This window comes from Lipophrys pholis (assembly GCF_963383615.2).
Source record: "Lipophrys pholis genome assembly, chromosome: 1".
Taxonomy (NCBI): domain Eukaryota; kingdom Metazoa; phylum Chordata; class Actinopteri; order Blenniiformes; family Blenniidae; genus Lipophrys; species Lipophrys pholis.
Window position 1 is genome coordinate 42,002,264 of NC_137635.1, and position 14,409 is coordinate 42,016,672.

Here is a 14,409-nt window from a genome sequence, read left to right on the forward strand (position 1 = left end):
AAAGTATTGTATCTTATTTAGTGATGATTTTGTTTCCAAAAATATTGGATTTGAAATTGTCTTGGAATTGGAGTTTGAATACCATGGCACCCGTTTTACAACTAAAGCTCTGCGGCGCTCTAGTGGTGTTTGTGTATGAAGTACATCCATACAGCTTGAATGGATGAATCGCTAAAAAACGTAATGACACGCAAAAATGTACTTACAAACGCGTGTGTTTTCCGTCCCTTTACAGTGGGAGTCGGACCTCTAACAGTGTGACACCGACGGATATAAACAAAGCGGAATTGTAACGTATTTCCGTCTCTGTCGACTCGTTGCATTGAAGATGTCTTCAGTTCAGGGTTTCAGAGACTTTATAAACGAGCGACTTAGTGCTGCCGCAGCAGAAATATTCGGGGTGTTTGAACAAACTATCGTCCAGTACGAGGAGGAGATTGATCGACAGCGGAGACTTCTGGAAAACAGCTGGAAACCTGAAGCACAGACACACGGAGCAGGTCTGGACGACTATTTTTTCTTTTTGTTTTTTTTTGCTTCCATTAGTTAGCGAGTCTGATCACTGTGTTAGGTGTGTTTTTCTTTAAAATAATCTCAGATGGAAACAAGGATGTGGGCTCATTGAAATCCTCTCTGTTGTAAGCGACACACTTGCACTGTCATCAGTGTTTGGGAAGTTTGTTCAACAGGTGAGGAGCGTGGGAACTGAAAGTTGCTCCACTTTGTTTGATTCTGACTTTGGGAACACTCAGTAAACTTCTTCCCGAACGTCTGAGGGCTTTGGATGTTTCATTATAGTACAAGTAAATATTTAAGGCATTTAGGACCAAGACCAGTCAGCGCTTCATTGGGAAGTGAGGATTTGGAAGTTGATACACACACACACACACACACACACACAGTCCAGTGATTGAATCAGAATTTAACACATCAGTCATCCCTGTGTCTGTCTCTTTTCTGTCTCCAGAGCTCCAGGAGTCTCGTGTTTGTAAGGAGGAGGAAGATATTTTCTTAGAGCAGCAGTTCTGCAACCAGGAAAGGACGACGGACCGGGACCAGGAGATACACGAGCCTCCGGAGATCAAAGAAGACGAGGATGAACTCTTTACCCGTCAGGATGGAGAACAACTGATCCTGAAGCAGGAGACCGATGCTTTCATGGACACTCCTTCTTTTGAGGACATTTTCCACAGTGAGGAAGACAGCGAGCAGCACGTCTATCACAGTTTTTCTTTAACTGGGAGTCAAGATGAAACAGTGAGTCAGCATGGAGATTTAATATCAGTTAGAAATATGGAGAACGTTCCAATGTTAAGAGTTCAACAAGATATTGTCTCGGGGAAAAAGACTGCAACGTGTGATGTCTGCGGAAAAGCCTTCAGGGACCAGTACCTGATGAGGAGACATCGCAGAATCCACACAGGAGAGAAACCTTATACTTGTAAAACCTGTGGCAAAAGTTTCAGATACAGTTATCATTTATCCGATCATACAAGAATTCACACAGGTGAAAGGCTGCACGTGTGCACGATCTGTGGGAGGAGCTTCACCGACCAATCACGACTTAGAGTTCATACATCAATCCACACAGGGAAAAAACCATATTCCTGCAAAATATGTGGCAAATGTTTCCGTCAAAGTGGTCATCTGAATATCCACATGAAAATCCACACGGGTGAGAAGCCGTACCATTGTCCCATCTGTGGAAAGAGCTTCATTCAGAAATCGAGTGTGAAAACTCACATGAGAATCCACACCGGCGAGAAGCGGTTTTCTTGTGAATTGTGTGGGGAAACATTTGGATATCATCATTTAATGTTGTCTCACATGAAAAATAGACACAAAGGAGTCAGCGTCCAGCTGGGAAATCAAGCTTGAACGAGCTTATATTTAAAGCATCTTTAGACTAATTCAGCAACCGTCAGGTCAGTTTATTCAATAACACAGTTCTAATGAGATCCACTTGCCTTAAACTGGTACCGCAAGTTATGTACTATTGGTTTTACTGAAAACTATTACTGAATGACTCAATTATAGGATTATAGGAGCATGTGAAGTTTGTGTTGGTTTTTTTTCATGTTAGAAATAACAACAGTGACTTTCATATTGAGAAATTATGAAGCTGTTTCCCTCCCTCACAAACTAAACTGCGGTTTGTACCTGACATCTGTGACTTTACTTTAGATATATTATTAACAGTGGTGATGGAGTTGAGAACATTTTAGACTCATTTCTTTGCTGCTTTTTTGCTCTTTTGGAACTCTTTTGAAGTGGTTTACAGTTAGAAATTGATAATGAATTTAAGTTGGGGGAGGGGGGGAAGTCTTGTCACTTTATCTCTGCTTTATGATATTGAAGTTGATAATGTTTCTAAGCTGACTATGGGAATATGAATGTGATCAATAAATAAAGCAGTCCTTTTACGAATGCTGTCTTGTTATTTAATGTTTTTATTAGTGTAGTGACCTTTATGTTCTAAGCTGTGAGCCCACTAATCTGTACACTCTGTACCGTTCACAGGACTGGACCGTGCACCTTACCCCCTACACCCCCCACCCTCCTTGCACTATATTCTGCCCTTTTTAACTGCTGCACTGTCACTGGAGTTGTTTTTAATCTCACTGTACCTGTACACGTGACAATAAAAGGCATTCTATTCTATTCTGTAAAATATATTTTAATGTTTGGTATGTACATCAAGCAGGGGAAGATTACTACTGCAAAAAAGGAAAAAAAGGAAAAATACCATCACACTGTAATGTGAACGTAAAGTGGTGAATCCAAAATGTTCGCAGGTGTGACTCTTGTGTTCTGCCTTGGCTCATTGTGATCTGTGATGAGTTACACACACACACACACACACACACACACACGTACGTATATGAAAAACGACGCGGTCAAATAGTTCCTGCCATAGATGGTTCCGGCCTTTACAGTCGAACCTTTAACAGTGTGACACCAACGGATACAAACAAGCTTCAGTCGTCGTATGGAAGATGTCTTCAGTTCAGGGTTTCAGAGACTTTATAAACGAGCGACTTAGTGCTGCTGCAGCAGAAATATTCGGAGTGTTTGAACAAACTATCGTCCAGTACGAGGAGGAGATTGGTCGACAGCGGAGACTTCTGGAAAACAGCTGGAAACTTGAAGTACAGACACACGGAGCAGGTCAGAGGACTGTTGTTGTTTCCATCGGTCAGCAGGTCTGATCATTGATTCCTGATGGTTACAAGAATGCATGTCCATTGAAATCTTCTCTTCTATTATAAGTAGAGCTGGGTACCTTCATTGAAGTCATAAGATACTTGATGCTGTACGACACAGTTCGACACATAAGATATAGAGTCTCTAAATTAATGTAACAACAGATTAATAATCTGTTATAATAGTGGAGGTTCATCTCATATTGTAAAGCTCGTCTGATGTTTTGGCGAGAATAAATTTTTTTCAGTGGTTTTCTTCTCTTCAAGGCACGTTTATTTATATGGCACCGTTCAGACCCTCTGACAGAAAACACTATATTCCAATAGAAATGACAACGAGAAATAGCTTGAAGCAAAGCAAATAAGAAATATATGGAAAAGAAAAAGAAATAAAGTAAAAAATCTATTTTTTAAAATAAGGATATTAAAACAACTAAAATATACTGTTCAATAAAGATCTCTGTGATGGACTTGTCCAGGGTGTACTTGTTCATGGTTAGACATTTGCTTTGTGTGTAATTGGTCCTGAGATGTTCAGGACAGAAGAGCATAGTAACTCAAATCTGGGAACACTGAAGCACTGAATGATCCTCAGGAAGAGGTTTACTCATAGACAAGTTGTAAGATTTGGAAGTTGATCCACACAAACACACACACACACACACAGTCCAGTGATTGAATCAGATTTTAACACATCCGTCATCCCTGTGTCTGTCTCCTTTCTGTCTCCAGAGCTCCAGGAGTCTCGTGTTTGTAAGGAGGAGGAAGATATTTTCTTAGAGCAGCAGTTCTGCAAACAGGAAAGGACGACGGACCGGGACCAGGAGATACACGAGCCTCCGGAGATCAAAGAAGACGAGGAGGAACTCTTTACCCGTCAGGATGGAGAACAACTGATCCTGAAGCAGGAGACCGATGCTTTCATGGACACTCCTTCTTTTGAGGACATTTTCCACAGTGAGGAAGACAGCGAGCAGCACGTCTATCACAGTTTTTCTTTAACTGGGAGTCAAGATGAAACAGTGAGTCAGCATGGAGATTTAATATCAGTTAGAAATATGGAGAACGTTCCAATGTTAAGGGTTCAACAAGATATTGTCTCGCGGAAAAAGCGTGCAACGTGTGATGTCTGCGGAAAAGCCTTCAGGGACCAGTACCTGATGAGGAGACATCGCAGAATCCACACAGGAGAGAAACCTTATACTTGTAAAACCTGTGGCAAAAGTTTCAGATACAGTTATCATTTATCCGATCATACAAGAATTCACACAGGTGAGAGACCGCATGTGTGCACGATCTGTGGGAGGAGCTTCACCGACCCATCAGGACTCCGAGCACACGCAGGAATCCACACAGGGAAAAAACCATATTCTTGCAAAATGTGTGGCAAATGTTTCCGTCAGAGTGGTAATTTGAGTATCCACATGAAAATCCACACGGGTGAGAAGCCGTTTCATTGTCCCCTCTGTGGGAAGAGCTTCATTCAGAAATCGAGCATGAAAAGTCACATGAGAATCCACACCGGCGAGAAGCGGTTTTCTTGTGAATTGTGTGGGAAAAGGTTTGGATATCGTCATTCAATGTTGTCTCATGTGAAAAATGGACATAAAGGAGTCTGCGTCCCGCTGGGAAATCAAGCTTGAAAGAGTGTTTGAGAAACTGTTGAGGTTAGAACTAGAACTGTTATATTTAAAGCTGCCTCAGCAAAATTTGCGTAAGTGCAATTGAGTTCATTTTGCATGTAGAAAAGTTCTTTGGACAGCTCCAGGTCAGGCTGAGACTTGTTCCCTTGCCGGCAAGTTTTTCCTTTTCAGTTGCTCTCAGTCTGATCTGTCTTCGTGTTTATTAAAGTCGGTACGAAATGAAAATAAAATAGACAAAAATGCATCTACCTAATACCAACAGCCAATATTACACCGTGTATTTACACTGTTCCAAAAGTGCATAAACCTGAAGCATCTCTAGGTCTCATGGGGGACAGCATCGGATCAATCGCATACAATTGATCAAAAATCACTTGCAGAAACATTGAAACTGCCACTTGGACAAACGGAGCAACGCTGCAGGAAATTCAAAACAGCTGATGGACGACCTAAAGAAGCCGAAAGGAGAAGCGGATGAAACATTCGTATCACACAATGTAGAAAAATCTCTGAAAATAGTAGAGCAGCTCAAAGAAGACAAATCTCTGCCATTTCCACTTACTTCCAATTTGGGAACAAAATATAGAAACAGAAAGGTTTTCCCCTTCGGAGACCCATCTCGTTTTATTTCTTTTTAAAAAGCAATTTGGGTTTAGAGAGTGGAAGTGAAGCTGACCTTTTTCTAAACTGACGATTGAGTGAGACGATTGTGCTCATCATGTCCACCACTGATTTTTATGTAACGTGCAGTTTTATGATGTTAAAGTTGAGAATCTTTTGTCGTTCTGAGCTGACATCAAAGATATCCTATGAATTAAACATTTCTGTTTTTTGCTTTCTTCTCATGTGTTTCTTTAGACATTTTGTTGTGCTCTGCTGTTGTTGCCTCTCTTAATGTGTTTTCAGATTTATGATAATTTGAAGGTTGAATTCAGTTAAGCTGAGATGTCTTCCTATTAGAACTTAACTCCTTGACGTGTGTGAAAGGGACAGATAATGCAGAATAGCTCAGTTCTGGAGTAAAATCCATCTTCTATACAGACCGCATCCCACCTGGTCTGACTTCTAGTCTCCACTTTCTGCCCTTTCACCCACTCCATCAGAGCAAAGAGAGATGGCTCCATTTTTAGACATTGTCAGTCTGAAGGCCTTCAACCGTACACATCAAAACCAATTCTTCATGTTCTTAACTGAGACAAAGCATCCGCAGACGGCACATACTCATCCTGACCTGAATTCAGCTCTTTGCTCTGCTGCAGCAGAAGGGCGGCCCCTCAGAACTGAGGACGCGAGTCTCTGTGTCGTACTGCGCTCCTTGAATTCTCTTATTTATCCCAACTAAATCATGTTTTGAGTTCAGCGACTTATTTCCAGCTCCTCTCCAGAACTACTTCTCCAGTCCAGGTGAGAACACACACAGGTGAGATGCCTGTGTGTGTTCTCACCTGGACTGGAGAAGTAGTTCAGGTGAGAACACACACAGGTGAGATGCCTGATTTTTGTCGAACATGTGGGGGAAATGTTAGATCTAAACTGACTGCATACACAAAAACTCACACTGGTGAGAAATCTTTCAAGAAACACGCGTCCCTTCACCAGACACTGGGTGGCAGTGTAAGTCTTTAAAATTAAAAGAGGAAGAGTTTCCTGCGGAAGTGACCTGTGGATGCTCGATGTATTCCTCCGCTGCAGACTTCCATCGCTTAAAGTCATAGACATAATATACCGCTATAATGTTTATTGTTTAAGGGCTGGAAGGTGTCATCCCTCACTTGCAACACTGGATCCAGGTGATGTTGTCGTAAATATACACTTTGTTGACTTTATAAGATACAGCGGCACTTTTTGAAGCGACTGCGCATGCGCGCAAAGCATCCGTAGTGCACACATGTGACGAATGAAAAGAACGAGCGAGTTCTCCTCCACTCTGGAAGTACAGGTTTTGTAAACGAACAGCCCGAAGACGCCACAAACCTTCACCGTTTTCACCCGTGATCGCGTCAGCAGTGCGCTGTTTTAGTTTTTTTTGGTTGTCAAAATGTTTTCCGTTCGGGATTTGAAAGACTCGATAAACGAGCGACTGAGTGCTGCTGTTGTGGAAATACTCAAAGTATTTAAGCGAACAATCAAGAAGTATGAGGCCCATATTGACCATCACTGCAGACTGCTGGACCACAGCTGGACACGTACAATACAGACGCACAATGCAGGTTCGTACAGATGTGCTGTGATTTTGCGGAGTTTCAGATGAACTGTTGACTGACTGGCAGCAACAACAGACGGAAGTCAGTCGCACACCAGTTCTGGCTTTCCCATGCTCTCCGCAAGGCGCGTGTGCGCAGTGACGTCAAAATTGTCACTGCCCCCGTGCACGACAGAGAGAATCTGACATATATACTCACGAATGACTAAAAATTGACCTTTTATGTATGTGTCTTTGTCCCCTTAAGTGTTCCCACAGCACTATGTCTGCAAGGACGAGGCTCTCTTCGAGCAGCAGCTCTATAACCAGGATGAAAAACCTAATCTCAACCAGGAGGAACTGGAGCGGCGGCAGGTTAAAATGGAGCAAGAGGAGCACTGTACCAGTCAGGATGGGGAGAAGCGTTACATTAAAGTGGAGTCTGACATTCATTTTGAAACTCCTCCTGCTGGCCACAGTGATGAGCAGCTCCATTACAACTGTGTCAAAGAGTTGATCGGTGAGAGATTAACTGCTGCCGTGGAAGAAGTATCCGCAGTCTTTAAAAAATCAATGAGTCGGTTTAAGGAAGACCGCAGATTGATGGGAATATTCTGGCAACCACGAGTAAGCCTCTGCAGAGCAGGTCTGTAAAAGTATTAATTTTATATTGTTCTGAAAGAAATTGCATCCATGTTTTTTTTTTTTTCTTTTCTTGAAAACAAACACTTACTTAACGTTTTTATTTTTCTGTTTGTCTAGAGCTCTCACAGCAACACGTTTGCAAGAAGGAGAAGGAAAAAGTCCTCTTTGAGCCGCAGCTCAATAACCAGGAGGAACTGCAGGTTAAAATGGAGCAAGAGGAACTCTGCACCACTCAGATTGCAGAGAAGCTTGCCATTAAACTGGAGTCTGAAATAGTTTTGGAAACTCCTCCTGCAGGACAAAGTGATGAGCGGCTCTATTACACCTGTGTCAAAGAGTTGGTCGGTCAGAGATTAAGTGCTGCCGTCAAAGAAATATCCACAGTCTTTGAAAAATCAATCAATCAGTTTGAGGAAGAGCGCCGATTAATGGAAATATTCTGCCAACCACGAGTAAGACTCTGCAGAGCGGGTATGTAAAAGTATTTATTTTATACTGTTCTGAAAAACATTGCATCCACATTTTTTTCTTAATTTAAACACTACCTTCATTATGTATTTTTCTTCTGTTCATCTAGAGCTCTCACAGCGACATGTTTGCAAGGAGGAGAAGGAAGAAGAGTGTCTTCCCATGAAGCAGGAACTTCCTACCTTTATAGCGACTCGAACTTATGAGGAAAGTAACAGCGAGTCGCTGTTCTCTCACAGCTCCTCCGTGAATGAAAGCCAAGAGCAGACAGGAAGTGAGGGTGTAGCCTCAGGCTCTACAAATGCAGAGATGAAGGCTCTGGCCACAGATTTAGAGACTCAGTGTGATGCCGTCACAGAAAAATACGGTTTTAAATGTGGCGTTTGTGAAAAGATCTTCCAGTCCAAAGCTGCTTTGAAGCGCCATTGCAAAATCCACACCGATAGAAATCCTGAAAAATGTCACATTTGTGCAAAAACGTATGCTAGTAAAGGGCATTTGAAAAGACACCTCAGATTCCACACAGACGAAAAGACGTATTCTTGTGAAATGTGTGGGAAGGGGTTTACCCAACAAGGTAATTTAAGTGTCCACGTCAGAACTCACACGGGTGAAAAGCCGTATTCTTGTGAAACGTGTGGGAAGGGGTTCACCCAACAAGGTAATTTAAGTGTCCACGTCAGAACTCACACGGGTGAAAAGCCGTTCTCATGTGATGCCTGCGGAAAGAGATTTATCTATTCAACACATTTAAAAAGTCACATGAGGATCCACAACAATGTGAAGCCGTTTCCCTGTGAAGAATGTGGTGAAAGTTTTAGACATAAAATCACTTTGTCCCGCCACATGGAGATTCACACTGGTAAGAGAACGCACACCTGCGAAACATGTAACAAAGGTTTCCGAGATAGTAATTCCTTGTCCATGCACGTAAGGAGGCACGCCGGCGAGAAGCCGTACCCCTGCCACACGTGCGGTCATAGATTCACTCTGTTAACAGACTTGCGACGCCACTTGGAAAGAGCTCACATGCCCAAGAGTTCGTACTCATGCGTAACATGTGCAAGAAGTTTTTCTGAAAAGAACTCCTTATTGTACCACATGAAAAAACACACAGGAGAGTAGGTTTTACTGGAAAAAGTATGGGATAAGTTAGGAGAGTTTGATATTTGTTTGAAACAAAGGTTAAAAAAAAAAAAAAAAAAAGGTTTTGTTCGCCACAACAGAAGAACATGTGACAGGAGCCAAACTTGTACCTTTTGTATTAATCCCATTTTGTTTAGTTTTTTTCTGAATTGGCAGAATGTCTATTTGAAATGCGTCTTGCAAACACAATGGTTAACTTTCTACACTATGAGTAAATACTAGTGCATGAATACACTAAATGACGAGAATGGCTGTTTTGCCTGTTTGTCTAAATATCATTTTCTGTAGTGCAGATGGACATTAACGACGTTCAAAATTACACCCAGTGGGTTAAGTTACCTGGTGTCCCTCAAACTCTGGTTTATATGTTTGCTTTTTGAGTATGTGTGTACATATTTTCGATTAGGGCTTGTCACTCATTTCTGAATAACCATCACCCTACTCCTTACATCACACTGCTATGTGAAGACTTTCAATTAATATATTTGAATTTATTGAAATTATAGCAAATGCTGACTGAAAATGTTAATCTTAATTTTTGTGTAGGCAGCAAATGGTTAACCAAGTAAAATACTTTTCATGTTCCTTTATTCTTTCGGGCTTTGAATGTGGCAGTGAAGCAAATATATATACATTCATCAATGATTTATCAATAAAGTTTCTACAAAATGATTTAACGTCGTTGCTTTCATTGCTTGTTAAACAGATTTTTGCAAAGTGTTGAATTCTGTTGTGTAAATGATCTGAGTAATAATATTGCAGACTTGTTTAAATTGTGTTTTTGATAAAAGGAGAATTTTAGGATAGGTCTTGTTTGTTGAAATTATTTAATCAGTTATTTGAAAGAGATCTGTAAAATAGCAACAAAAAATGGCATAACACAAAGGCGTGTATGTACATTTCTCACAAATTAACCCAACAAATTTATTTTGTGTGAATATCAGGACATAAGGTTCCCATTGAGGCCTGAGGTCGAATTTCCACAAAGTTCAAATTAAACATTCATATTTCTAGATCAGGCTTCAACTGTGCACATGTATTCCATTTGGACACATTTCCATATAAAACACACACAACTCATCTTATTTCAATTCTGTCTGAAGTAGCGGCTGTGAAGCTGTTTCCGTCGGAACTTTACAGTGTAACACCTGGCGGAAGTAAACATCGAAAACGCTTCTGGAGCGTGCGCGCGAGGATTGTTTAATTTCCTTAATAATTTCGGCAATTATTGCCACAATGTCTTCATCTCACCATTTGAGAAAGTTTATAAGCGAGCGACTGAGCGCCGCAGCTTCAGAAATATTCTCCATGTTTGAACAAACTATCATCCGATACGAAGAAGAGATGGTTCGCCAGCGGACATTGCTGGGAAGCAGCAGCGGGCACACACCAGGTTTGTTTTTGTTGATATGTGTTTGTATTTGTTGTTCTGGTTTCTCCAACGAGCCGTTTGTGGTGGTGAGATGTCTTCAGGTTTAGCTCAGGATTGACTGGGACTCTGGTTCATTTCTTCCAGGAATATTTCATGCTTTCCCCCAACGTCCATTGTTTCAGTTCATCAGGTGATCAATGAGTGGTGATAATTGATATTTATAAAGAACAATAGCATAGATTGTCCTACTACTTTTTAAAATAATTAACTACTCCATGAAAGCTATTTTGCCACGATCATTAAAATATTACCTATGCATTATACTCTAATATGATTAGAAAATGACTATAATCTGATGTTGACATACAGGGATTTAGATTCAGGATGCCAACGTTTAGCACGGTCACATGCAGACTGTAAACGACTGGGAGTTTGTCGGCTCTGATCATCCAAACAGGATCCTAAAATACCATTTTTAACTATTCAAACTAAAGGCACTTTGGAATAATGAACTGGTAACTCAGTAGATGGGACCATCTCCATCAATGATGTGAGCATTGGTGGCTTACAGCTTTAAGGAGCAGGCTTGGAGTCTGTGGTTCACTGGTTTGAATCCTGCAGCTGACAGAGACTACCATGGCTCTTGATTTGGCGATGACCTTTAACATGGACTGTCATGGGCAACAACCAAGGGGATGGGTTAAATGTGGACAAAAGTAAATCCTGTCCAGTCGTGGTGAAGAGAGGTTATGTGCAAAATTTGTGACTGTCCTGAATGGAACAAAGAATTAATTTAAAGAAGTCACAGATACTCTGATGATGAATAATGCTCTCAGAGGTGCATTTGCAAGTTGCAAAATTGATATTTTTCATATGTCTCTTTGTTCCTCCAGAACTCCCACAACAAAATGTCTGTAAGGAAGAGGCAGTTCTCCCAGAGCAGGACCCTTGTAGTCAAAACAAGAACTCCAAATTGGACAAGGAGGAGCTTGAGCCTCCACAGTTCAAAGAGGAGCCCAAAGAGCTCTGCATCAGTCAGGATGAAAAACTGTATTCTCCAAAGGAGGAACCTGAGGCTTTTACGGTGACTGTTAGTTATGGAGAAATTGACCAGGGTGACAGTAAGCAGCTTCTCTCACACAGCTCTCATGAGGCTGAGCATCAAGCTCAGAAGGGCAACGAACCTGAATCCGTTGAAAAATCCATCAAATGTGACATCTGTGGAAAAGGCTTTAAGCGGAAGTCCCAGATGAAGGCACATCACAGAATCCACGCGGGAGTGAAGCCACACGCCTGTGAAACATGCGGTAAAAGATTCTACAAGATATGTTTGTTGAGATACCACAGACGAGCTCACACGGGTGAGAAGCCGTACTCCTGCAGCACGTGCGAGAAGACTTTCAGTTACAGTAGTCACTTGGTTGTCCACAGGAGAACTCACACTGGCGAGAGGCCTTACCGTTGCGACACATGTGGCGACGCGTTTGAGGACTCGCGAAAACTGAAAAGGCACATGATGTGTCACACGGATGAGAGGCCGTATCCCTGTGAAACATGCGGAAAAAGCTTCAAACGGAAGGATACTCTGTTGGTGCACGTGAGGACACACATGAAGGCGAAGACCTGCGTGGAAAGGCCTTCAGCCACACGCCCTCAGAGGCCGTGTGAGAATTCACACGAGTGAAAAGCTGTAGCTTTGTATTGCAGGTGGGAAAAGATTCACTTTTCAGGTTTTTTTTTCTCCTCACTTTTCATTTTGTGCTATAATTGTACACCAAACCCGAGACGTGACATAAAAACATTCACAAAAAGCTTGGGAATGCGGTGTAATTAAGTCCTCTTCTAATTTTAGGTAGCATTCAAGTCTTGTTTATTGTTGTTTTTTTTGCATGTAAATGAGTCATTTTCCCCAGTTTCTAGTCGAGATGGATTCTTGCATTTTCAACTTCTATGTAAGCTTTGCCATAACAAAAATATCCTCTATCGCTGACACCCAGTTCTTATGATTCGGTGCCTCTGTCATGAGCCGGTTTCCATTTGATGACGTTCTTTCCTGCTGCCAAGAGAACCTTCAACCGGTATCGGTCCTCTCTTCCAATGTTCCCTTTCAAGAGTTCCAGATGCAGAACCAGGCAGGTTTGGGGTAAAACATAACCAAAAACTTCACGGAGAGCTGAGTTTGCTCCCAGACAGGCTGTAATTTTTGCACAGGACCAGAATACTGTATATGTGCTGCACTATTTGTATTACACGTTGAAAAAAAATGGACTTGTTAGACTTCATTGAGGGGACACCAGCTTGTCCACACAGAAGCAGTGTTCTTGCAAAACGGGGCGTTACAGTCGATGTTGAAGCTTCCCAGTGGGGCCGACTGATTCTGAGTGAGACTCTCTAATACTTACCGTCTGTGTCACAGGTTCTAAAACAGTCAACTCTCAGGTCTAGTGCAGGGGTGTCAAACATGAGGCCAAGTTGTTTTTTTGTTTTTTTTTGACATTTGACTGTATTTTGCACCAGAAAGGATCATTAAAATTGACGTTGTAATTGTTCAGTGTTTCTGAAAATTGAGGCATTTTCATCACGTAAACTCTGCGCCTCAACGATGAAAAACATGTTACATTTAAAGGTTGTGATGACACTATTTGACCGGTCTGGCCTACTTGAGATGAAAACGGGCCGTATGCGGCTCCTGAATCAAAATGTGTTTGAAGCGCGCTTCCAGAAGCATGTTGCACATTCAGCAAAGTATAAAATTGCCTTTGTTCAAAACACGTTGCGTCTCTCAGGTTTCTGTGGATGTTTTTAAAAAGGTTGATGTTGATTTATTGCAGCAAATTATGTTTTTGTAATTGGGTTGTAATATTTTATTTGTGTGAATGAGGTCTCATGAAAGTACTTCTGTCTGTGCTTATTTTCAACCTGATATTCTCTTCTAAATGAATTCCACGACTATTATATATATATATATATATATATATTAAAATTGCATTGTATTTTTCTAAGTTTTTGTTTTTATTTGGAAGAGGGAATGAAACATTGCCAGTAAAATGTTAGAAATAAAGGATACTCTTGATATAAATATGTGAAGGTGTCAATTATTTTAGACTTGAATATTAAGTTAATAAAATGTTTCATATAACATGACTGAAGAGTCAACCGAATCGTTTTCTTCTTACTTGCCTGTAGAATCGTTGTGAGTCAAACTACCAGGCATTTCACATTGTTCTATCTGAGCAGCAGTTCTGGATGTGAGGAACTCAGTCTGGACCACAAGGAGCGCAATCTTTCTTTTGCAGCTTAAGGAGATGCAGCATAAACTGCAGCAGCCTCCGATGAAGCACGAGACAGAAGTGGCTTTAATCATTGAGGATAGGAAACGACTCTTCTTCACTTGTACCTCAAATTCATGTGTCTCCTACCATCGGTCTCCGAGGTTTGATCAAATCAGTGCTACTAAAGTAGATTTTTATGTGCAGTTTATCTGTTATGATAAATGAATGGTTCTTTCCACGCGGCTGTAGTTCTTCTTCCACACTCGGCCACTCGTACGGGTAAAACGCTACCCAATCCAACAAGAGAAGGTAACGAGCATCATTTTGAGAATTTGGTATTTACAACCAGAAAAAAAGCTCATATTGTATTTATGAACATTTAATTTCTGGGTCCTGTCCTGTGGTTGTATGAGGATGTCGAAGTAGCCTGTAAGTGATATTTAAGTGTTATGTTCTAAAGACTACTCTGAACTTTGCT

The 14,409-nt window shown here is 41.3% G+C and overlaps 2 protein-coding genes across 2 annotated transcripts; both read left to right on the forward strand.

The window, feature by feature from the left end:
* Positions 1–328: 328 nt before the first annotated feature.
* LOC308112510 (uncharacterized protein) lies at positions 329–9,830 on the forward strand (the record flags this gene model as incomplete). The annotated part of the gene is made up of 8 exons (XM_080468076.1): positions 329–500; positions 968–1,854; positions 2,952–3,168; positions 3,936–4,225; positions 6,867–7,056; positions 7,297–7,674; positions 7,791–8,144; positions 8,251–9,830. The coding sequence occupies 8 exons, from the start codon at positions 329–331 to the stop codon at positions 9,264–9,266; spliced, it is 3,504 nt and encodes a 1,167-aa protein (XP_080324202.1). The 3' UTR covers positions 9,267–9,830.
* A 598-nt stretch (positions 9,831–10,428) lies between these two features.
* On the forward strand, positions 10,429–13,207 carry LOC308120622 (uncharacterized protein). The gene is made up of 2 exons (XM_080481334.1): positions 10,429–10,680; positions 11,553–13,207. The coding sequence occupies exons 1-2, from the start codon at positions 10,524–10,526 to the stop codon at positions 12,341–12,343; spliced, it is 948 nt and encodes a 315-aa protein (XP_080337460.1). The 5' UTR covers positions 10,429–10,523; the 3' UTR covers positions 12,344–13,207.
* The last annotated feature ends 1,202 nt before the right edge of the window (positions 13,208–14,409 follow it).